Source organism: Pezoporus wallicus, unplaced genomic scaffold, assembly GCF_028554395.1.
Source record: "Pezoporus wallicus isolate ANWC-B61680 ecotype Strahan unplaced genomic scaffold, APGP_CSIRO_Pwel_v1 contig_8042, whole genome shotgun sequence".
Taxonomy (NCBI): Eukaryota; Metazoa; Chordata; class Aves; order Psittaciformes; family Psittacidae; genus Pezoporus; species Pezoporus wallicus.
The window spans coordinates 3,850,402-3,874,522 of record NW_026639380.1 but is presented as its reverse complement, the minus strand read 5'-3'; the positions used below and the strand labels follow the sequence as shown (position 1 = coordinate 3,874,522).

Genomic DNA, 24,121 nt, shown 5'->3' with positions numbered 1-24,121 from the left:
TAGACAGGGCTATCAGCGGTTTTTCCAAGAACGGAAGCAACTGTAACTAGAGCTCAACCCATGCCGAGAAGCTACATGTCAGTTACACATGAAGCTAAGGTTTTCTGTTTGCCTGCTTTTCTTCCAGTTCCAGGAAACAGAACTGCATGTCAAATTCTGTGTAACCAATTGAGTTTCGCAGCTTATTCAAACATGAGCTGTTAAGCTGGTTTGTGGCTTCATACAGTTTAAATAGAACAACCAAACTCCTAATACAAAGTCTAGGGCCATCATATTGAAGGAATCCTTCAATCCTCTTAAGTCACTATTAGACCTTCCTACTTCAGTGGTCCACAATATCAAAATCACATTGTGCCTATATTTCACACCTTCCAGTACCTAAAGGAAGCCCAAAAGAAATCTGGAGAGGGGCTTTTTACAAGGGCAGGTATTGATGAGACAAGAGGGAATGATTTTAAGCTGAAAGAGGGTAGATTTAAATTAGATATTAGAAAGAAGTTCTTTTACTGTGAGGGTGGGCAACTGGAACCGGTTGCCCAGAGAAGCTGCGGCTGCCCCATCCCTGGCAATGTTCAAAGCCATGCTGGATGGGCTATAAGCAATCTGGTCTAGTGGAAGGTGTCCCTGCCTATGGCAGGGGGTTGGAACTTGATGACTTTTAAGGTCCTTTCCAACTCAAACCTTTCTGTAATTCTATTATTTTGTCTCAAAATAACTTTTTAAAATATCTGGACATTTCTGTGTTTCATTTGAAAAACATGCCTTGCTACATCTTACAACAGTAGCATTGTGTGGCCCTGCTTAGCATTTAAGCTGTTTAAAGACACGGAAAATGATCCCTAGAGCAGATTTTTCAGTCTACTTTCAAGATTATCTATATTCCCTTTAGGCTCAATTCATCCAAATATGACTATATTTGATTTCAGACTGAGGGGGGCTTTTGTTCAAGAAACACTGTTACACTTCCTGATCAACAACAGGAAACAGCTTTGAAAAATGCCATTAAAAATTATCTCCTTCTCAAAAACTTTTACCTTTTTTGAGGTCAAAAGTGAAATGAGCTTTTACAGCCCTCTTTTCTCCTGACACAGTAAAAGCTTTTCCTCTTCAAGAAAGCAACCTTACTGTGACATGGCAAACAAGGAACAGTACCAAGATCCTCAAAACCTTTAGGTATTGTAAGGACAACAGAAAGGTCCTGATCAAGTTTTGTGTTTTAGTTCCTACGCCATGCTACCACCCTTTGAGATACTGTTGAAACTCTACAGCCCAGTCACAACAGAGTTTTATTCAGAAGGGCACAGATGGGAAGAAGTTTAGTACAATGTTCCTTGGCCTGCTACAGCTTTACAGAGACTTCAGAAAGATAAGCAAAAGAAGGACACAAGGCAAGAGGCTGGTACACCTGAGACTGTGATGGCCAAAAAAAATGCAATGCTTCTTATGACATACCCAAACTGGAGGCAAATGCTAACTGATGTGAAAAACCTAAAATGCTCTGCAAGTGATTATTTTTTGTGTAAAGAACCTAACCATTATGTCACATTCACTACACGCATTCATTTTATCACAAATGTGTACCAGTAACAAGCAAGATGATGCTAAATTAGCATGGACTGGCGGATATCCGAGACAAAAATGATTGATAGCACTGAACAGAAAGGCAAATTTGGTGCTTGTTATTGAAAGTACAATCAATTGAACTCACTTTCTGTGTCAGAATCACCATTAGGAATACATTATTCATACCTGTATCATCTAATATTCATAAGCCTACCAGCAGAGCACTTTGGACAGTTTTCAATGTTTGATCCTTTTAAACATTCACATACTGTCCATCCCATGGGATCCTGTCATATCATGAGCTCTCTTGCAGCGATATCCTGACAAATGACAATTCACAAAAGCTGTGTCCCTTTTAGCTGACTTGGAAGTCTGCCAGCTGTAGATTGTGAAATGTAACAGTCGAGTATTGAGACAACTGAGAAGTCTCCTGGCTTTTCAAAAGATTAAGTGTTAGTGTGGCCTTCAAACACTTCTCCATGGCTCAGTGCCAGCTGTAGGCTAGTCAAGTAAATGTCACTGCTGGACTAGCAGTGCCCAAGAACAGAGAAATTATGAGCTCCCAGTATTCCACTACTGATGTTTTTCAAGTAATTACAACCACAAGTTCCCGTGGATGCCTTGACATTTCCTCCATACTCTAGCATTTTAGTTAATTGGGGGGTTTTCCTGGTGATGGATGACTTTTATATCTGAGCCTCATCTGAGGTTTGCTTTGCTTGTTAGGGAACATAGAATGAAATACTGTAGGATATTATTAAGATTTCAAAAGAATATTTTCTACTTCCAACTTCAGCTTCACATTAGCAAATTTCACTGGCTGTGTAATAATTTCTTACATGCTTACCATTAAAACATCATTATGTGACACACATTCAAAAAAAACAGGCGTAGCTGGTAGTCACCACTCCATGTGCCACATACAATCAGATAAAACAAAAGTTCAGAATTCATAGGCCTGGCATGAATAACTGTACGAATGCTGTAAACAGCATACCATGTTAATGAATTGACAACCACTACCTTCTACTTTGTATTTTATAGTACACACGCGTGGGTTTTTTACACTTCATACCCCAACTTTACAAAAATGCAAATAGACACATAACAGACAAAACAAAAATTAATGAGAAATCCACATTTTTGAAAAAAAGTTGCAGATTTTCTTGTTAAAAGGTCAAGCAGTGCACAACTGACTTGGATTTGCTGCTTGAACTGTCAGCACATGATGTAACTTGAAGTCCAACACAAAACTGACTTATGCAAGTGATGTTATTCTAATTATGCAATACGCCAAACTAAACCAGCCATTTTTGTCTTGCTATATACAGTTTAAAAATAAACAGCCTAAACATGAGAACTCTGCTGGGCCAAGCATACCTAACAATTCACACCATCAGCTAGAAATTAACAGAGTTCTACTTAAAATGCTGTGATTTACACTAGGGATTTTTAATAAATGTAATGAGTTTCCTACATTTCAGCAGAGTGTACTAAGAGCAAATGATCACCCTTAGCATAAAACACTGAAACAATGAAAAACAAATGATTTAAGCCATCTTTTTAAATCAATTCATGCTAAAATATGTGCTAATCTCAATCTGCACTCTAGTTAGATATTACCATATGAGCACATTCAGCAAATTTAATTTGAACTGCCTGCAGCAAATCAAGACCACAGTCATTATTCACACTTGCTATTGCAACGTCACACTGGTAAAGAAAAAATGGCAGAGCTGCCCCAAACAATATTCACTGGGTCTTTTAAAAATCCTACTCTTCATACTTTTACAAGATTCACTTGTGTGACACTCATTGAACATATGCAGTCCTTATGCTGTGAGGGAAAAATAGGAGAAAATATTTCCAGATGTAGAGAGCGCAGCACCTTTACAAGTTTTCCAGTTACCTTTAAAATAAAATAGAATCATGTGGAATTACTAATAGTTGGCTCTCTCAAGGGTACGAACTTAATCTGAAAAAGCTTCAGGCATTCAGTCAAAAGTTCATTCCATGTTTTGAAATTCAGATCTCTCACTAAATTGGACTGGAAGTGCTGTAAAAATAGTTTATTCTCTTGTTATAACATTACTTCCACAACTGTTCCCAAGTCAATCTCCTAATTATTGAAAAGCATTAGAAGACAAGGATAATTTCAACTTTATCAGTTATGTAAGGATTCAACTGGGCTAAAAAGATTATGTCCTGCAAACAGCATAATTCAGTGCAGAAAAATATTTCCTTGTTGATAATAGATATTTGACTTATTAGCTGCTATGCCCATTTCAGAAACCACTTTTGCTGACAAAGTAATATAGACAACAGTAAGATTTTTTTAATGAAACTTCATCCCATCGAACTTTTTTGAAACAATGGCTGAATATTCAACAGAAAGAGTGATCTGAGGCTGAGTTTACACTCTCAGCCTCTCACTGTTTACGATTCAACAGCAGGACAGGGACAGAAACAGACATCAGAAACCTCAGCTTTTCAGTCTGAAAGTGGAAATCTTGAAAATTTCCCTAGATGGAAGTAAAATTCAGCAAAGAAACCTGAAGGTTGCCCACCAAACAGAACTATCCACCTCTAGTTAGCTCTGCAATGAATTGCTTCTCTAAGGAAATTACTTGGATAGGCCCTTCTCATTCAGGAATACACCCCCCTAAAAATATCACTAAATCAGGTATTATTCTGTGAGTGCAGTCACATTTGAAACCAAATCAAGAATTTAAGAGTGATCTTACAGAAGAGGATAGAAGCATCATCCCCATCTTACAGACAAATGCATACAGGTTGATTAAACATTTTCATGGCAATTCTAGTAATTCCTGCAAGTCTGTGACCTATAGCCATGTTTTAACACGTGTGCTGTAGTCTGTCTTCACTAGAGAATCATCTCCTTTGAAAGACATTATGTTTCCAGGGAAGGAAAATCTGATAAATTTCTCTTACCTGGCAAAAAATGATGCTGCCACCGAGGTGCCTGTGGATACTTCACTGGCAACATATGTGCTCTGGGAAGCAGGGAAGCTGTACAAGGAAGGTTTATCTGCATTGTAGCGGTTCAATGCGGCTTCAGTCAGGCCCTCTCGACTAGTCTCTGTCATAAGCTGAGATATCTGAAGACAGAAAAAGACAAAAATATCATCATCTAGAGCTCACTAGCTAACCCCTCTTCATCCCGAGGTGCCTCTGGGTTGCATATGGAGTAAGAGAGACACTTCATTCACTACATCTTTGCTGCTCTGTGAACAAGTTTATTGCTTCTGTCATGCTAATCTACAGTACTTTGGCTCAGCTCTACACTTGCCTGCATTAAAACTAATGGGATAAATTCATCCCGTTACTAATGTCTATGGCTTTTCATTCATATGGAAAAGAAAGAGTCAACCATAATACTTACTCGGTTTTACCTCAGGGTACAAGAGAGACAGCTTAGAAATGTATAAGATATTTATATTTTATTTCAGAGAAAAAAATACATCCGTTTGCCTTTGTAAAATAGCAAAGCCTTTTTGTTGACCTTTCTTCAGAAAAGCCAGCATGCAGCATAGGAAGGAATCCTTTGTGATCCGACTGTTTATCATCTCTCTGGAAAATTGGGCTCATTACCACTCACCTTCGTTGGCTTTCTGATAAGGTTTTAAGCACCCCATGATTACATTCTTCCGATGGTCCATTTTTCCCCACATTAGGAAGTCTCATACCAGCCTTTCATTTTCTGGGAGAAGAAGTGAAGTTCAACCAGACTTGACACAGCTCTCCTCAAATTAACTGAAATATCTTTATTGACTTTACAGAAAGCTGGGTTGGCCCTGTTGAAACACCTCCTCAAAATTGTGCTTTCAGTTTCTTGACTATTACATCTGCATAAACTTACAGTGCTGTGATGTCACCTACTGTACTTCATTCAATTCCTAACAACTTCCCTTTCTTCCTTCCCTCGTTTCAACCACAAATAGCTTTTCTTCCCCTGTGCATGTCACAGAATTGCAATATGTGCCTAAAAAGAAGCCTCCCAAATAATGGCTAGCAAGTGTCAAAGGCATAGCTTCCTTTCTGCGGCAAAAAGTTTGCAAGAACCAGTCTTTCACCTGTTCAATTTCAGTTCTCCTGCCTACCCTTGTTACCACATTAACAACAGAATATCTTTGTGAGGCATTCCAAGAAAGTACTCAAGATCATCCTGTAGTTATTTTTCCACTTAGGCTTGCTATACTTCAGCTGTTAAACATTTCAGTTATTAAGGCAAAGTTGAGGACCTGTGATTTGTATGTAGGAGGGGAAAAGACGTGATATGGCAGCATTTTTTAGACCAACTATCAAGCCATCTTTATTTTATAGAGAACTGTTACCCATTCTACTATGGCTAAGAAGATAATCTAAGCGTTTATTCTAATTTTACATATATATTTTTTAGGTCAATCAGCTATAATACTTCAAGAACAGGAACACTAAACTAGCCAGTTTATTTCATGAGGAACCAGTAAAACTGCTGAAAGTGCCCCTACCATGTTAGTCATACGCTGAGCCCTTCTAATTTACTGACTGAAAGAGCAGTGCTTTCAGAACACTGTAGTTGAAATTCTGGACTTAAATCATCTCATATTACTGTTAAACAGGAATTTAGGCTAGCTGCCAGGACACCCCCTAAATTTCCATCATGCAGGCAAACAGACATTAGCTCTTCAGTATTCTGTTAACGTATGTATGTCCACTTGGGGCATCCAATACACTTGAATTCACTAAACAGTAACTCCTCCAATTTTCTGTAACTTTTACTAACTGAGCTATTTAGATTTGCAATGAACTGGAACACAATTCTGCCCTATCCCCTCAAATTAGCCTGAGACGAATTTTATCATCTACCATGCTGGGAACCACTAAGCAGATAGTTAAAAAGCTCTCCCTTCAGAGCAGAGTACACGTACAAACCTAACCTCGTCTTGGCCCATCCAATTCACGTAGCTGAAATCAGGGATGGATCATCATTAACTGTTATTGCTGACAATATAACCAGGAAGTGCTACTTGCTTCATGGCAACCTGACAGCAGTTTAAAAGTTGATGAGTTGACTTAGCTTCAATCTCAATTGCAATTATAACCTCCCTGTCTCCTGCCAAATAAAAATTTGCAGCTCCAAATACAAATTTTCACAGCCAGTGCAGCACGCTTCGATTGGTGTCAGCGGATCCCCTAAAGCTGCAAGATGGGGGGGGGGGGGGGGTGTGAATTGAGGCATTTCAGCTGACTGCAAAACAGGAAAGGATATGCATGTCTCAGTGTTTGGGACATCCAGAAAACATTCACCATGACATGGGCACAAAAGCAGTAACTGAACAGTTTGTGTGATTACAGAAACCTTCAGGTCACCCACACCCATATCCACAAGTCCTGTTAATGTGAACAGCACAGAGCGAACAGAGCAATAAAAAGCCTCAAACTGATTATGGGCCTTGTGTGAAAGGTATAACTCTCAAGCTTCCCCAAAAGCTGATTAGATGAGTTCATGAGGTTTTGCATAACTGATTCTTAAATAAAAGCACTTCAAAATAATCAAATACTTACCAACAAAGAGACATTCTTTTAGATTTAGGTTCTTTTAAAAAGATATAAATATAAACCATTTCTCCCTCATGCAGTCAGAGAGAAACAGATTTTAGTCAGCAAATGGAATGTTAATGCTTTTTAATAAATGGGGATGAAGATCTTAAAAAGCCTGTATTTAGGTCAAATTTTCTTATAATAAAATGTAAAGGAGCTGAAGAAGAAACCGGAAATAACCAAACATATTTACAGATTCTGTATTTGTGGAGTACCACACCATCCATAGGACAGAGAGAAAAAAAGAAATAAATAATTCTCACTTTAGGAATTGCGTATACCATGAACAGATGCAGAATGGATTGTTTCTATATAAATGCAGGCTTTTCAGTAGTACTGCTATTTTGTCATGTGTCCTGTACAACAGTCCAAGTATTACAGGGATGGTCAGCTGCTCAAATTGAAAGCTGCAAAACATCCATATGGTACTGACCACCAGAGCCTGCTGGAGAGGCAGCAGCTCTCCCTCCTGCTCATTCACACAGCTTGCTTTGTTGCACAAAACGGGAAGCTACTGTTGACAGTGATATTGATGTATTATCTGTGAAATGCAGCATTCCACTGTAAACAGCCATGTCGGAGGGTCCTCCCAGTTGCCCTGGATGGACATTCATAATGGGGTATGTTGGGCTTGTTAAGCACCCTCTTGATCCTAGGGGTCCAGGAAAACACTATGACTGCTTTTCTTACCCATGCTGGAACACCTCCTGGGCAAAAATCCGTTTCTCAGTGTGAACTCTCTCATAACAAAATTTCCAAATGCACATACTGTCTGTTCTAAGGCTCCACTGATTTACTGTTTGCCTCAGCAGGGACGCTTCCTAGCTGAAAGCATATCATAAGGATACCAAAATGGGAACACACTTTATTTTACCTAACACAAGATATAGACAAATTACAACAAAAAAAGAACTTGCTTAAGCCACAGTCCAGGACCAACTAATCCAGAAATGGTTTCCAGTTTTAGCACTTGCTTACTTTGTCTGGTAATGTGGGATTTTTGTCTCCAGAAGCAATGAAAGCTGAAATACTTCCCTAAATTTCAAACATTCTGCTATCACTTATCTGGGATGCCTGCAACATCACTTGATGTTATTATACAGGTAAAAGCACACAGAAGTACCTTGTGATACTGCAGCACTCATAACATCAAACAAAACATCAGGCTTTGCTTGAACAAGTTCCTCAAGTCACTTTGGCGCTATCTTATATATAAGCAAGAATAGGACAACAAACTGGAACTTTATATTTAATTATGGAATTGTTCTTTGGTCATGCAGCCAGCAGAGATGAAGGGCAAAGACAGTGCTATGCCAAATTCTGGGCCAGGCTGAGAACCTTTTTTGCATCCAGTACTTATCAGAGTATTGTTTATACCGTACAAATTTGTTCACCTGGGTCAATTCACAGGCTGAGTACCTCACGAGAAGTATGCCCATGACATTTGACTATTAAATGCTCATCTATTCTCAGAGTTCAATACATATACATAAAGTAGGGGGCAGAAAGAAGTCCAGATTATTCATATATCTAGAGATTACTGAATTCAAGTAAGTTCTATTACACTTATTTCTTTTGCCACATAGACTGGAGAGCATAGAAATCATTTAAACTATTATACCAAACTGAAGAGTGGGCTTTGGAGGTAATCTTACCATCTCATTTACTCAGTCCTCCAATCACAGCACTAAATTATCCCTTCCTCCTCTGACACCGGTTGCTGAAATTTACACATACACAAACTTGAGTAATGGCACCAGGATGTATCAAGCATAAAAATACTCACAACAGAGGTTTCCATAGCTCTTAGAGAATTTCTCTCTTTCCCCATCCCAGTTCAAGTGACACAGCTGAAAATTACACTTTGAATGTTAAAAAATTTGAGCTTTTTTTTTTATTTTTTTCCCCTTCAAAGCATATGCCTGGCAAATACAGTTCATGTAGATCTGCCTCTTCAATGTCACTGTCTCTCTCACTACTACTACTACTAGGAGAGCAGTAACTCTCCTGGATTTAAGGGGAAAAGAAGAATCAATTCCGCAACTCATTTTCCCTTCTCTTCTGTGAGTACCCACATAGTATATACATGAGGCTTAAGGTCAGTTAATAGGATATACTTCAAGAAATTCCTTTATTGAATTGTTGGCAGCTCATCACTGCCTGGAAAAGCAACAAAAAAACAAAGCATGGAACAATGCAACCTTTCATGCCTCAATAAAAACCCTTTAAGTGCACGCTGAACAAGACAGATATCCCTCCCAAGGCCCTTTTTTTATCCTGTCTCATAAAAGCAAGGCATCTATTAAGCTCCTCTTTCACTGCTTTCTGACAGTACATAGCAAGAGCTGGTGATAAGTAATGATTTAAATTCTTTCTTCATAGGAAAAAGATGGCTCTGCAATTAAACCACAGGTGTGAATCAGGCAAAATTCTCTTCCAGTTAAAGCGTCACTCTACATATAAGATTTGCCATCATGCAGTATGAGATTAACTGTATTTACATAAGGGTGTTTTACAACCAGGTTCAATAATGTTTCTAAAGCTCCTGAGAACCCCAATTGAAATTACTGTACAAATGGAAGTTAGCATTTCTGAAACATGTGAAACACCCTTTGCTCTGGATGTAGTGAAGCATTCAAGAGCAGTCCCAAAATCTGGCCAATGACTGATGAATGAACTGGATACACAGAAATATATGAAATGTAGCCATGTCTGAAGCCAAATTCAAGGTACAAATCTGTGTTCAAATTTGCTATAAAGCAATCCTCAGTGTCCAGAGATCCTAATCTCAGGGGAGAAGCTCACTAGCAAGAAGCTGCTTAAGGCAGAAAGCTCTCTTTCATAAGCACACACACTCATGAATGACTTCTTTGGCAATCCACTTTTGATTCAGAACAGCTCCGAATTTTCCTCCCAGTAAATACTGATGAAATTACTTCCTGGTTTATTTTAGACAGCAAATCTCTACATTAGCAGAGAAAAAGGTTCTTCTTGAAGACCCCCCCTTTAAAAGGTAAGCTGAAGGAAGCTTTAAAGGATACTTTTCTCAAAGCTTTAGCCACCAAAAACATCATAAATACTTATAAACCTGCTTATAATACAAGCCTACCAGCTTAATTTCAAGTTTTCCATTACGCATAATAAGGTGTTCTGGCTCTTCTAAAATAATAATCTTTTACCTTCTGTCCAACTCTTTTTGACTCATCACCGTTTACTTTCAGTCATAACAAGATAAAGTTATTCATCCTGTCTGGCTCAAGGAGCCTGGTTTCAGGCTTATGGGAGTGATGAAACAAGCACTAGGAGAGGCATCTCACTGTACATTAGTCACATGTCCTTCTGACACATGTATAGAATATCAACTCTTGTCCAAGCACTAAGAGACCCTGGTTTTCCTGGGCTTGACCTACCTGTAGCAATTCTTACAGGCTGAGACAAGAACTCTAATTTACAAATTAGTTTTGAAAACTGAAATTAAAAAAATCATTCACTTCCTTTGACGTATAGGAGTTCACATCTGATGTGACAGCATGGTGGAATACAGACAAGAGAAAAATCTTAAGTGTTCAGTAAGCTGTAGTACTTCCCAGCCACTACAAATTTCAGTAGAATTACAGTAACTTGCCTATGGGAAACCATCAGAAAACAGATCAGGAGCTGAGCGGTCTCTGCTGAAGAGACTTCTTGGATTAATGAAGGAAGTATTGGAGCTCTACTTCACATAGAGAAGGCATCTCTTAGCATGTTAATGTATCAGTAAGTAGTAGATCCTCTTCCCACAATTTGGCTATATTATCTGAGCCCTTCTGTAAATACTGACTTCATCCCTTTTGCATAACATGGAAGTTCTGCACTCAGTTTTGTGCAGCATAAATTTATGTATCATAGCATTCAAAGGACAAGGTGACAGCTGGGATCCACTGTGTTCAGTGCCAAAAAAAAAGGGGGGGGAAATGTGGATAATTTGACATTTACTATATTTCATTTTTATGATTTGAGAGTGTTGTTGGGAGAGCTCAGAATGTGAAAATAGGAAAGGGAAATATGTAAGAGTCAGTTTCAGATATTGTTGTTAAACACAGCTTTAAATGTTTTGAGGTAAATCTGGTAGAAATTTACTTGGCCACCATTAAACTGACCTTTGAAGGTCCCTTCCAACTCAAACTATTGTGATTCTATGATTCTATGAAATGGGGGGTTGGGGGTAAAGGGGTAGAGAGAAAGAGGAATCTTGTGCTGTCAACACAACTACCAAATTAATTTTAACACATCCCACAGCAAAAAGGAACAATTACACCATTTAATGAGAGCAACTTGAAAGTAGTAGGGCTTTGATAAGCCCATGTTCTTTAATATACCACAGAGTACCAAGGACATACTCTGCATCAGTCACTAATCCCTCACTACAACACAGGTGACATTTAAGGAATTGTTCAGGAAAAAATCCACCTTTAGAAAAAATAATTTTTAAACAGTAGCAAGTTCCTGTAGCTTAGGGCACTGGCATAGTCTCATAGCATCTTGCCATTTGCTTGTGACCTTTTTCTCTCATAGCAGAATACTAAGCTGCTATAGCTCAAGATCAGTGCAACTGCTGATAAAGACATGGTGCGAACAAGAGCAAGACAGCAATTCCTGATAGTCCTTTTGTGTCAAAAGAATATGTTCTATGAGGAACACGCTGGAAAAGGACATGCATAATGTCTGCTGCATTCAGGCTCTTTCTTGGATGTATACATACCTAATAACTGCCTAGCAAAGGCTACTCACTATTTACTGTGAGGACTGAAACTTGGGGGGGGGGGGTGGGGGGTCCTCGGGCATGCTTTGCTCCTGCTTTATTCAAATTTGCACACAAAATCTGCAATAGTGATCTAGCAGAAAGGGCTACCATAACAGCACATCATTTGTGTCTAAACACAAAACAGCACACCTTAGAAACAGTGAGGGGTTTTAACAGGCAAATCTCTGGGATGGCAAGAATGCTGATTATGCTTTGTATTTCACAAATAAAAGTCAGATTGTATTTAGCATAAACTACTTTTACTTAAACATTACTTAGTTATTGTGAGAGCACCTAGAGCTTAATTGCAAGCTCCAGCTTCTTGCTGTCCAAAAGAAATATGACCTTTGACTGTTGCAGGCACCTCCCACATCCCTCTAAAAACAAGATGCTATTTAGCACAGATCTAGCGCATTCCTCAGAACAGATGAAATTCCAGTTGCCCAGATGTGGGCACATCCTCCCATCAAAGCTGTTATGAAACAGTTCATTCCATTTCACTCTCAAGAGCTAATGCCATTAAATAGAATATTTTACAACAAATCACTGAATCTCTTAAGATCAGCTACTTAAAGGCTGACCCAACAGCTGATCAGACATCCAAATAATGGTGGATTTCTTTACTGTAAGACATTTTCCTCTGATTCTTTCTCCTAAGAGTTCTACCTTACAAAAGAGTAACTCTGATTTTTTTTATTTATGCTATATTTTTCATTGCAAATAACAACACAATTCTTTCAGCCATCCGGTATTCTCCCTCTTACTTTCATGCATTCACTCAGTGCACATTCTTGCCCTAGCTTTTGAACTGAAAAGCAAAGCAAAACAGACAAAACCAAAACCATACAGCAAACAGTACTGCCTGACAACCTGAGTTACTTCTTGAGTGCACTCTCCTCAAAACCAAGTAAGAACAGCACTGACAACAACGAAAGCTTTACCATAAAACAGGAACTCTGCACTATTAAGCCTATGACAATGGTTCATTTATTTGATCAACAAATTCCCATACAGGCCATAATTTAGTAAATAAAAGTTGATGCACATTCCCAAGCAACCCCCACCACTCAGATGTGAAGTACCTAGGCTCATTTTGATTCGGCTTAGAAATGAAGTCATTTTTCTTAGTTTGCCAGTGCCCTCCTGAACTAAATAATCCATGAGCAACCTTGTCTAGTGGAAGATGTCCCTGCCCATGGCAGGAGGGTTGTAACTGGATGATCTTTAAGGTCCACTCCAACCCAAACCATTCTATGATTCCCAGTTGGCATATTCCATTATTTATTCTCCAAACGAAAAATAGGAACAACAGCTAGCAAAGAGAGGTTCTGGTCTCAATTTTGAGTGTCTAGGCATTTCAACAATGTAAAAAGATACGGTGCAGCAACACAATAAAACTGCTTGCTTTGTCATCAAGAAGACAACAACAACATGGCAATCTGTGCGAAAGCTGAGGCTGCCTTTAACTTTCAGGGTTTTTTTAAACCTACTTTTATGAAGTTGTGAATTCTCTAAATTGCCTGTATATCTTGCTGCTATGTTATAAAGCTGTGCAGCTGGAAATTAATTGGATCTTTTTCTACTATGACTTTTTATTGCTATAAGATTAGTACCATTTTACAAGAGAAAAGGCCTTACTTTTGTGCAACTCAGTTAAAGTTGATTTCATACATCCAGATTCAACAACCACACTGTAATCCTTCGTTGCATCAGCTACATTTTTAGACCTCAGCAGCTGGGCTAATTGTGCCAAACTAACTGGCGCAGCAATGACGAGTGTGTGCAGGCTATGAAAGATGAGCACGTCTGATTTCTGTCTGTACACATAGGGCACCAGCTAAATGAAGTGCCTGCATTTTGAAGCTGAGGTACAAGTCTCTCTAGTTCACTGTACGAAGAAGTAATACATTTGTTATGAAAACAAACTTCGGTTTCTCTATTCAGTTACTAACCTGCCAGCAACAAACCATCATAAGAAGTTCAAATCTTACTGTAGCTGTTTCCCTATCACAAACAGCAATCTGTAAGCCACTGACCTTTCACTTGCCAGTTGACAAGAACAGCTCTAGAAGCTACCAGAGTGTGTCAGCATGCAGGCTTAACTTAAATGGCATTATTGACCCAGAAAGCAACCTCCTTCTATAGCTACCAAGAAAGTAAGCAATAAAAACCACCATTAGTTTTTCCACATGTAGGTGTATGAACCAGATCATTAGCCTTTATTTAAAAGACATATGGTCAAGTTCAACCATGAAAAGATGAGGAAAGAAAACTACCTTCATTTCCAGCATGAAAAAAAATCTGACAGGATTACAGATTCCTGCGATGATTCTTGCACAAAATGCGGCATAATGAAAATTCAGCCTCTACACAAAATCTCCTCAAGATCTGACCTTTTGGGGGGATAAGATCAGTACACATCTGATGGGTCTCTTACCCAGCTGCTCAGGGAAAGGTGCTTGGGTTTGACCCCCAAGGATCTAGCAAATGCCTTGAATCTATTTAGAAACAAGTACCATTTCAGTGGCTTCTCCATTAAAAAAAAAATGATGAATGTTAACTTTCCTATAAACTGCTGCCAAAGCTTTAATTGTATTAGTGCTGACAGATACCACAATAAAACAAATTGTTTTCTCTGGGTGTTAGGTCATAAAACTATCAGTCTTCAGACTAAAGACTACTCTATAAAGGGAGGAATCTTGCAAGAGACATGAACTTTTGCACAAATACAAAAAAAAGTGCTTGGAGGTAAGTGTCAGCTCATTTAGAAGTCAGGCATGTTTTGGACCAAAAACATAGAAGCCTAGGAAATTTGAGGGAGAAAGTAGGAAATCTCTATCAACTCATCAAATATCCTAAGCCTGAAGATTTGTTCTGTAGTATACTTTTCCATAGGCTTTCCTAAACCATCTCCACATAGAAGTACCTTTTTAAATACTTATCAAATAAAAGTTAACCACTGACACCAAGAATTATTAATACCACTTACACAGCTTTCTCTTTTGCTGTCTCAATGAAATATTGACAACTCATCATCTGAGAGGACTCTGAGGAGAGTCTTGTATATCCTGATCCATCCTTCGTGGAATAAAACTTAAGGTGCACATCTGAATGCTTTGTTAAATTTGCATCTCTTAAGACAGGTCTGAGGCTCCAAGTACTCTTCTGAAAACCCACTGAAACCTGCAGGCAGCAGGTTAAAGAAAGCTTTAAAAAAGAAACACTGTGCTCGGATCTTAGTGTCTAGTCATTCAGCTGATGCGTCCCTTCCTTTTCAGTTCAGTTTAACAAATGCTACCACGCATCTTCCAGTGTATTACCTGCATTCCAGTTAAGATCTCACATCTTAAAAAGAGCAAATTTTCTCATTTCTGAAGAAGAAATCATCAAACAGCTTCCTTTTTTTTCGGCTCAATTCCACAGGACGTATTCAGAACTGCAATGTACCCAGTCTTCTGCATGAAATTTAGTTCTTAGAATATTATCAGCTTAAATGCTCACAATGAAATTAAAAGTCACTGAAGTCACACATATTCAGGTGAACCATTCAACTCATCATTTGAAATCCTGTCTAGGAGCCAATTTTCTTACCAGATGCTGACTAACTGACATTGTATGAGGTTACAAGGGCTCAGGCACAGAAAAAAACTTGCTGTGGTGAGTCACAACAACACACACAGCCTGTGGCAAATCAAGGTAATAATGATTTATCTTACAATTGCTTTTCTAGAGCTAAGTCAGAGAATCAAAGTCAAATTATCTTGAATTTGCTGTAAACTATGAACATGCATTCACAGTTACCATGCATTAGTAAGCTTGCTGAAAAGTTATCAAGCTGGTCATGTCTCTGAGTCCTACAACTTAGATTAGGCTAGGACAGACAGAGCAGGAGCCATTACACAAGGTTTAATGCAGAGCTGCTCAAAAGTTACACTATGTGTTCAGAAGGTTTCAGTGGGGCTCAATGTACATGCGGGAGATTGGCTATTACTTGGTCAAAAAATGAGCTGAAGATGTGTAGAAGTGAAAACAAGAGAAGTACCAACACAGTGATGTTGCAAGAAAAGTGCTTTTAGGAGGCTCAATTTCAGCTGGAAAAGGCTCAGAACTCAGACTTACATTTGCCTAAGAAACACTTAATTTATTCCCACAGGCAGAGATGTTGATACACTTACTTCAGAAGTCAACAGCATAAACCATCAATCCAAACAACTTGCAATATCTTGACACCAGCCAACATGTCAAGTCAAAAAGCATAACAATATCATGTCCCCCTTCTCCCACAGGGAAACGACATTTAGCCTCAAATTCCATGCTGAAAACTTCTACCCTTGCAGTGAATTGCACAAACCATAGCCTAATCCACTATCTCATAATGTAACAGTCATGCTGAATTGCATTGCCCTCTGGCTTTGTGTAGCTGCCTTCCCCTTTTCTTTCCCTACTATTAATAGTCCCTTGCAGGTGTTCCTTCTTTCATGGCACCAACATGGAGACATGGCAATAGGTAATTTCAGTTATCAGTGCTAATGTGAGCTGCCATGAAATTGTCTCGTTTCCAGAGGAGTCAGTATGCAGTTGCTAAAGAAAAAAGGAAAAAAAAAGAATCCAGGCAGTTCTGCAGAAGCTATACACCAGCAGGAGTGACCTCTCTATAAATTTAACAAGGTTGGTCTTTCTAATCTCTGTCACAATACATGAACACCTGTCTTACTTTCATGTTAATAATAAAAATGTCCTGCTGAGGTTTTAAAATTATTTTATGACAGCAACAACCATCATTTCTAACAGGAATACATGAAAAGAATTCAAAAGGTGCCGGAAGAGCCTTGAAATGAGACCAGTAGCAAGACAGAAACAGTTCCTTCCTGGCCTTGAAGGTGAATGCCTCAAGGCATAAATTTGGTTGCTTTATTACCTTAGTTTGCATAGCTACAGCTGTTATTAGCAGTCATAAAAATCACTCAGCTATAAGTATCTGACTTGGAGGCCTGTGGCAAATTCAACAGGCTGACTAGGTGCCAAGATATGCTACGTTGTCTTCTGTTAGCTATAGATTTACTGCCCTCTCAGCTAATGAAAGCAAAAAAGAGGAGGAGCACGTCCTCAAATGAGTATCAAATTAAGCTCTCTTGGTGCATACTGTAAATCTTAAGAACTAGGCCTCTCTCTGTCCTGGTCTCCTTTCACTGGCACGGAGGTCAATTCGTGAGCATCAGGCTACAGACTTGTTTTGGCACTCTCCTGCATGGGGTGGATCTTCCTTTTACAGCACCACGCATTCTTGGTTCTTACACATACTCCTAGTCTACGTTATTTCCCAAACTAATCATGTTCAGCCTCCTCTCATTTGCTGCAATTTCTGTCGTGTTTTCAATCAAAATTGTTTGTTTCAGTTGGCATTTTTGACTTGCAAGTCTTGAAGAGATCCAAGCTAAGCATGGTTTTCCAGGCTGTAGATCAGCATTACATTAGCTGAAGCTGACTTAGCATTTAATTCAGATGCACACAATGATCTTTGCCCAGTATATGTAACCTGCATTTTGGTCTGCAGTAACTATCATAATGTCTTTGCTGTAACACCTTTACAGTATGAAGATCACATTCCCACATGTCCCCTTGCAATCCTTGTACACTGAGAACTTTAAGCATGCTGGCTGCCTATTCTCAGCTGGAATTTAGTGCACATTCACTTACAAACTAATTAATACCAATCCCCATCTCCAGGGACCAGCTAAATAAGGTCAGATCAAGAACAATATTTTCTCACCACTGAACTTAGACAATACTGATACACATAACTCCTTTACTTTTCTCTGATATAAAACAAAAATTAAAAGTAAGTCAGTGATCAGTTTGGAAGATACAAACTACAGACATGCACATATTGTTCTGTGTTCAACATACAGTTCTGAAAAGTGAAAATTAGAGAGGAAAGGACATTGGTTCTAGTCTGGCTGTGCTCTACAGCTCCTTCTGAAAAGGCAGGAGAGGGAGCAATTGAGCATCCATAATGTGCAGCACTAACAAACGGCAACCATTCCTCAAAAGACAATATTCTTTCAGAGTTCATCAGTATAACCTGTCATAAGAATTTTGGGTGGACAAATAATAACCACTCGATACATCAAGGACTATTTTCCAGTAAAACAGAACTCTGATCAAACCAAGGCTAGACTCCGTACAGCTTGAATGACTTCGTATCAGCCATTTCCTGTCTAGGAGAAAGGCTGTGAAAGACAGTCATATGCAAAGTCTTACGTGTCTTACTACCTAATGTGTTTAATTTCAGAACACACTGCACACAGTACATACTGCCAATTATTTACTTTTTACTCATAGGTACACTTTGTGTATACTTCCACAGCAAAAATTTGTTTACAGTACACATGCAGTGTGTTCTTCCACTTCCATTAAATTATTGCCTGTCCCTATAGTACATTTATCTCAGACTTGCAAATTATATATCAGCTAAGGACCTTCTTGTTTTCCTAACTTCTGACTCCCTGTTGGCTTATTGTTTCCTGATTTTTGCCACTAAAATTTGCTAATTTTTAATTCTTGAATTTTACACATCCTGATCACTTTTCCTGTTTGCAGCATAAGAGACAGGGGAGAAAAACAAAACAAACTGCTTGTAAAACTTAAAAGATCTTGAAACTCAAAAGCCAGAAGGTTAAGACAGAATATCACCATAAGAAAATTGCACGAAATTATACAGTCAAGTCTTATAGCTACATTTATTTCTTTACAAAAGTCAACCTAAGTAGCCTTCAAAAGGTATTTCTTCTTTTTTTTTTCTCTTTTTTTTTTTTTTAACCCAGCAACAATGAATATACAGTTTCTTCTACACAGGACACAAAAACAAAAAGTCATTGCCCCAAGGAGCAGTGCACAATAAACTAAACTGACAAAACACACTTCACTAGGGTCTATAAATAAACAGTGATTAAAATTAGTGCAGGAACTATTGGTTGATATTTTTTTATAAGTAAACAGCAAGATTACATTAACCAGTCCCTTGGGAATAAAACAGATTTACAATAAATTTAATTAAATGCATTTAATGAAGTCCAAATATAACAACTGCAAACAGACTCATCATCTAAAACGAAGCCTAAACTCTAGTACACCATTCTGAACTGCAATAAATACCTCATGATTATCTTCATTTCAGCACCCCACAGAAAATTTTACTTGCACATGAATTGTGCAAATGATGTTTTGGATTTTTTTGATGTTTTGGATTTTTCCCCTTCAACTTGTTTACTGGTCTACAGTGTAAAAGTTTCAGAAGTTACTTTTAAATCAATTTTAGAATGGAAGTCTATATTCTGTTTAATAGACCATCATGGACTGGTTTTTCTGCTCCATTCTGACGTGTCAAAAGGAGAATCACTGACTACAGGTCAATAGAAGTGCAGTGTTGTAATCTGCATAACTGAAGAAAAAGGTCTCATGCCTCTTCACCAGGTATAATGTAGGCATTTACTAATTCAACCTGCACAGTAATTTACACTAGAAATACAAGATGAGCATGAACTAGCTCCAAAAAGCAGAGTACTATTTTATATGCAGAATAATAAAGAACCAAGCCTAAAACCCTTCTAGAACTGCTGCTTAGTGTTTATTCTTAAGAGGGGCTAAAACACTCCCTCTTTCTGCAACATTAGCTTTCAGAACTTGGTGTACTCTCATTCTTCCATTTTCTAAGTATCAGCAGAATGGAGTTAAGTCACTAAAAGGAAAAAGCTTGATGATCCTCTGTCACCAGTGAAGTGAATTTGATTTCAGATCAGAATCTATCCTGACTTTATCAGCAATTTATTTTGGAAAACCAGCATAGGACTTTTTCCTAGAGAAAACAAAGTGGAAGAAAAAGACGTATTTGTGTGTGTATATACATAAATACATGGACGAACAAATAAGGAAACCAGATCAAGGATGAGGGGAGAGGGGGGGCGGGATTCAGAAACACAGTACTGCTATTATGCATTAAAGAAAAAAAAAAAATCAGGATAATTCTCCAAATTCTTCCCACCACCAAGTTGCTCTGCTCACAATGGCCACAGTGACATAAGCCATGTAAACCAGGTGCAGATTAGCCATTGTCCCTGTGACCAACCCAGAGGACTGAAACTCCAAAATACCCATTCCTGCACAGTATCCCCTACAGAGAGTGGATTTCATGCACACAGGGTGCAGTCCTAACCAACAGGATTGGAAGATTATGAAAGTTCAAGGGAAAATATTACAGTTTTAAAGACCAATCTTCCATCAGAATAGCATTATGGAAGGTACCTATGTGGATACAGAGTATTGTACAAGGATGACAGGATTTTAGTCTTTGCTGGAACTACTTTTATTAAGATTTAAAGCAGAGTAAATAATAAGGAGGATACATCCTGAACTCAGAAGCTTTTTGAAAGAACACATTTCAACGATGCTAAAATCTAAAAAACTTCAGAGGTCAGTCTAAATCTTCTATAGTCTTGTTCTTTCCCAAAGGCACGCTTTCAAGTGAATCCCTCTAAAGCAAAGCCCTTGCTTTCAAGTTTTTTCTTTTCAGAAAGCACAGTAGCAGCTTGTTGTATATGGTAAAGTGTATGAACTTTGTGCAGTTGACAAAAATTCCAGCTCAAGCCATATCTGAAGATAAAACAAAAGAAAAAAAAAATCAACCAGCAAGATATTTTTAGTCAGTCTCTTCTGTTTCCGAAGTTCCTCCAAACACAACTTCTCTGTTTCATAATCCACTGATACTGAATCTTCCAGGCAGTCACAGAAAAACTAACTTTCACAAATGAAATTACAAGATAGCCCTTTTTGTCCTCAGTGCAACAGAAGATTTTCTCAACAAGTCGCAAACTGCATAGCACCCGTCTCTGGCATATCCTTCCACTTTCCTGTACATCTGCTTCTAAACACATAAACCATGGGACAATAAAGTGGCTTTCCTTCAAATGTATTGCCAAGGTTTAGTTTTGATACTCAAAGTAATTTGGGTCCTTTTAGAGGACTGGACTTTAAAGTACGCAAAATATACAGATACTGCTCCAGCCCTTTTTCAGCTGAGTTTATATGATATGTCTCCTCACAGAATTTCATTTTTCCCATGTCTGTCTAAAAAACCTTGGGAGCAAATTCTCTAGTCACCTAAGCACAAATCTTTTTTTTGTTCTATATAAGTTGTGGCTACTGACAGGTCCTTTGACTTTCCATGAAATCATCTATGGATATTACAAAAAGGTATTTCTATTTAATGAAATAGCAGCAATAGTTAGTATCTTTTTTTTTTCTCATGAATGATATAAAATTGTCCAGCAGATAAAATGGGAAACTGAAGAACAATCAGTTGTTTTCCAGTAGTTCTGTCAAGCATTTTTACCTAAGAGATACTTTCCTGCTCTCTCACTTTGAAACCAAGCCATAATAAGCTTCCACTGCCACACTTGGAACCATATTTACTGGAAAACATACGAGGAATATGGTGCTCTATTATTCATATTTATTATATCAAGAAATGCCTAGAGGCCCTAGAACTAACAGCCCCTTGCACCAGTGCCAACTGTCCCTGCTTCAAAGACAAAGCATTGAGTGAGCAGGGAGAAGAGGCAAATGCTCACAATATAGTATTAAAGTAATTAAGCAGTGAATGAAAAAGGAAGCAGAGAAACCTACATCACTAAACCTGGAAAAATCCCGTAACCTACATGACCCCTTTTTCAAGCCCCTTTCCCAGAAACCTTGATCTACAGACCTAGCTGTCATCAGGCCACGTGTCCTCATTTCACCTACTTCTATACAAGTAGGAATAACTCTCGATAAGGTGGTCTCTGGCAATGTATAAAAGGATCTTTAACAAAGGCTCTAAAGTGCAAGACAATCCTCAGAGAATGATCAGCATCACTACTAAATTCTGCCTGCAAATGGCATTTCCAGGCATTTAGGGTTACAGAGGCAAAGACCCTTCTAATGACTGACTAGAGTAGAGAACAATGAAACGCTGGTGACATAAGAACTAGGTTTTTCCCTCCAAAGCACCTGAAAACAACTCAATTGTTTTTAGCATCTGCACCTAAAAACAAAATAAAATAAATATTAAATACAATATAAAATAAAATAAAAATACTCTTCAGTTTCATAGAAGCTGGTCCAAATGCAGACAAAACTTTCTGAGCACATTTTCTGTGTCAGTCCTGTCTGTGATCACTACCATGATATGCCTGTGTGCCACAATTGAGAATCGTGTCACATCCATTTCTACCTCCTGCACATTGGCAAAGAACTTCACACGAAGTCGTCAGGGATCAGAAAGACTGATCAATTAAGAACTGATGATATCTCATTACTACACATTTTCTTCTGATGTGTTCTGTATAATTTCTTTAATTATGATTGAGTTAATTTTTCATCTTGTATTGCGCTGAAGTAACTGAGAAAATATACAAGAATAAAACAGAGAGATTACTGTGCTTAGATTTGTGTTTGAATCCAGTAATACTGCCTAGCTCCAGGAGCCTAAAACCTGTCTAGAAGAAAAGCAGTAATAAGCCCTATCTATTAGGTATCTGTCTCTTGCAGGAAAGAAAATATCAATTTACATGCTTTAAAATACAAATATTTTTCAAAACTAGGCCTAACCTCTACTTTTACTAACAGCCTTGGGTTCTTGCAAAATAATAGATAATGCAGTAAAAGGTGTAAAGAAATTGCAGAATTTACATCACAGGTGTGTTTTATAATTATCTAGTGGCACAAAGCTGCACTCATTTTAGATCAGTGCAGCCACAATGAAGTTAGGGAAGCAGAAGTCATTTCATCAAGCACAGTTCAAACCTTTAACTCTTTTTCTGTCTTTGCCATTAGCCAAAAGCCTGTGCATAAATTTAGCCAGCTATTTAATAAATACATATATATGCCACTTTCGCAAATTCAAAAAAATATCAGACAATTTGAATTAAAGCATAACAGATACATATATTTGATTCAAAGAGCCGTCACAACAGAAACACTTGCACTTCCATCCATACAACTATTAATTTGTACTGGTTGCAGTTTAGTCACTTGACATTCACATGAGACTTTCTTGAGTTATTAAAAACTAAGCCCTCAGATACCTTAATCACATAAGTGATGGCGACTCTTTTTCTCCCATACAAGGAAATGCTACAGGTGTTCTTGCTGAGATTTGCTAGTGACACTAAGCACAATGAGCACCAACCAATCCCTTGAAAGATGAGGGCTCATTACCTTGCTTTCCCCTTCAACCTTTGGAGCAGTACTGAATTCAGCTAGAGAGGTTAGGTGACAGGTGAAGTACAATTTAATTTCTCCTCAGAGCAGTTTGTAGATGTAAAATAATATTTGTATTAGCTGGAGGGGCTTTCTCTCACCCCTGTACATATGTAATCCTTCCTTATTCTGCATAAAACATAGCTAAGCACATTTCAAAAGCTGCTGGACAATCAGCCTAAGGACACTGACAGAGGTGAGCCAGTGCAAACCTCATGAAGTTCAATAAGGCCAAGTGCAAGGACTTGTGGCTGGATCAGTACCATCCCAAGCACAAATGTAGGCTGAGTAGAAGCTGGACTGAAAGCAGCCCTGAGAGAAAGACTTGGGGTTGTTGGTTGACAAAAACTTGAGCCAGCAGTGTGTGCTTGCAGCCCAGAAAGCCAACTGCTGTAACTCAAATCAACTGAATTAAAGAGAGCTGTCCCAGCAGAGAATTTGATGCTCCCTTTCTGAAGCCATTTCAGAAACACTTCAGAGAAATTAAAAGACTGGTTTTACATAATAAGCATGTGGACTCACATTTCAGAGTTACATCAGCCTCTAGCTATGTATTTTTTACTTCCCTGAAGCACAGCATAGCATCAAGGAAAAAGGCTTTGTCAATTTATTTTTTGCACAGTTATACAATTCGTCATATTTAAATGTTCAAATATTTTCCAAACAAAAACAAAGGTTAGAACAGGATTTTACAAGAAGAAGAAAAAATATTTATTTATGACAATATTCCTAAATCTAATCTTGATTCTATGTCCCATTTCTGTAAAACATTGTGAGAAACAGATGTCTCAGTTACAGAGACAATACATTGATTTGTGTCTTGAGTGGTACCCCTTGGGAATCAAAAAGGAAATACCTAAAGTTCATTTTCTGATT

General features: G+C 38.2%; 1 protein-coding gene across 1 annotated transcript in view; it reads right to left on the bottom strand.

The window, feature by feature from the left end:
* Positions 1-24,121, bottom strand: part of KIF26B (kinesin family member 26B) — a 289,300-nt gene that overhangs the window by 164,121 nt on the left and 101,058 nt on the right. The window contains exon 4 of the mRNA XM_057414446.1: positions 4,516-4,682. Coding sequence (XP_057270429.1) covers positions 4,516-4,682 — 167 coding nt within the window. The remainder of the gene's footprint in view (positions 1-4,515; positions 4,683-24,121) is intronic.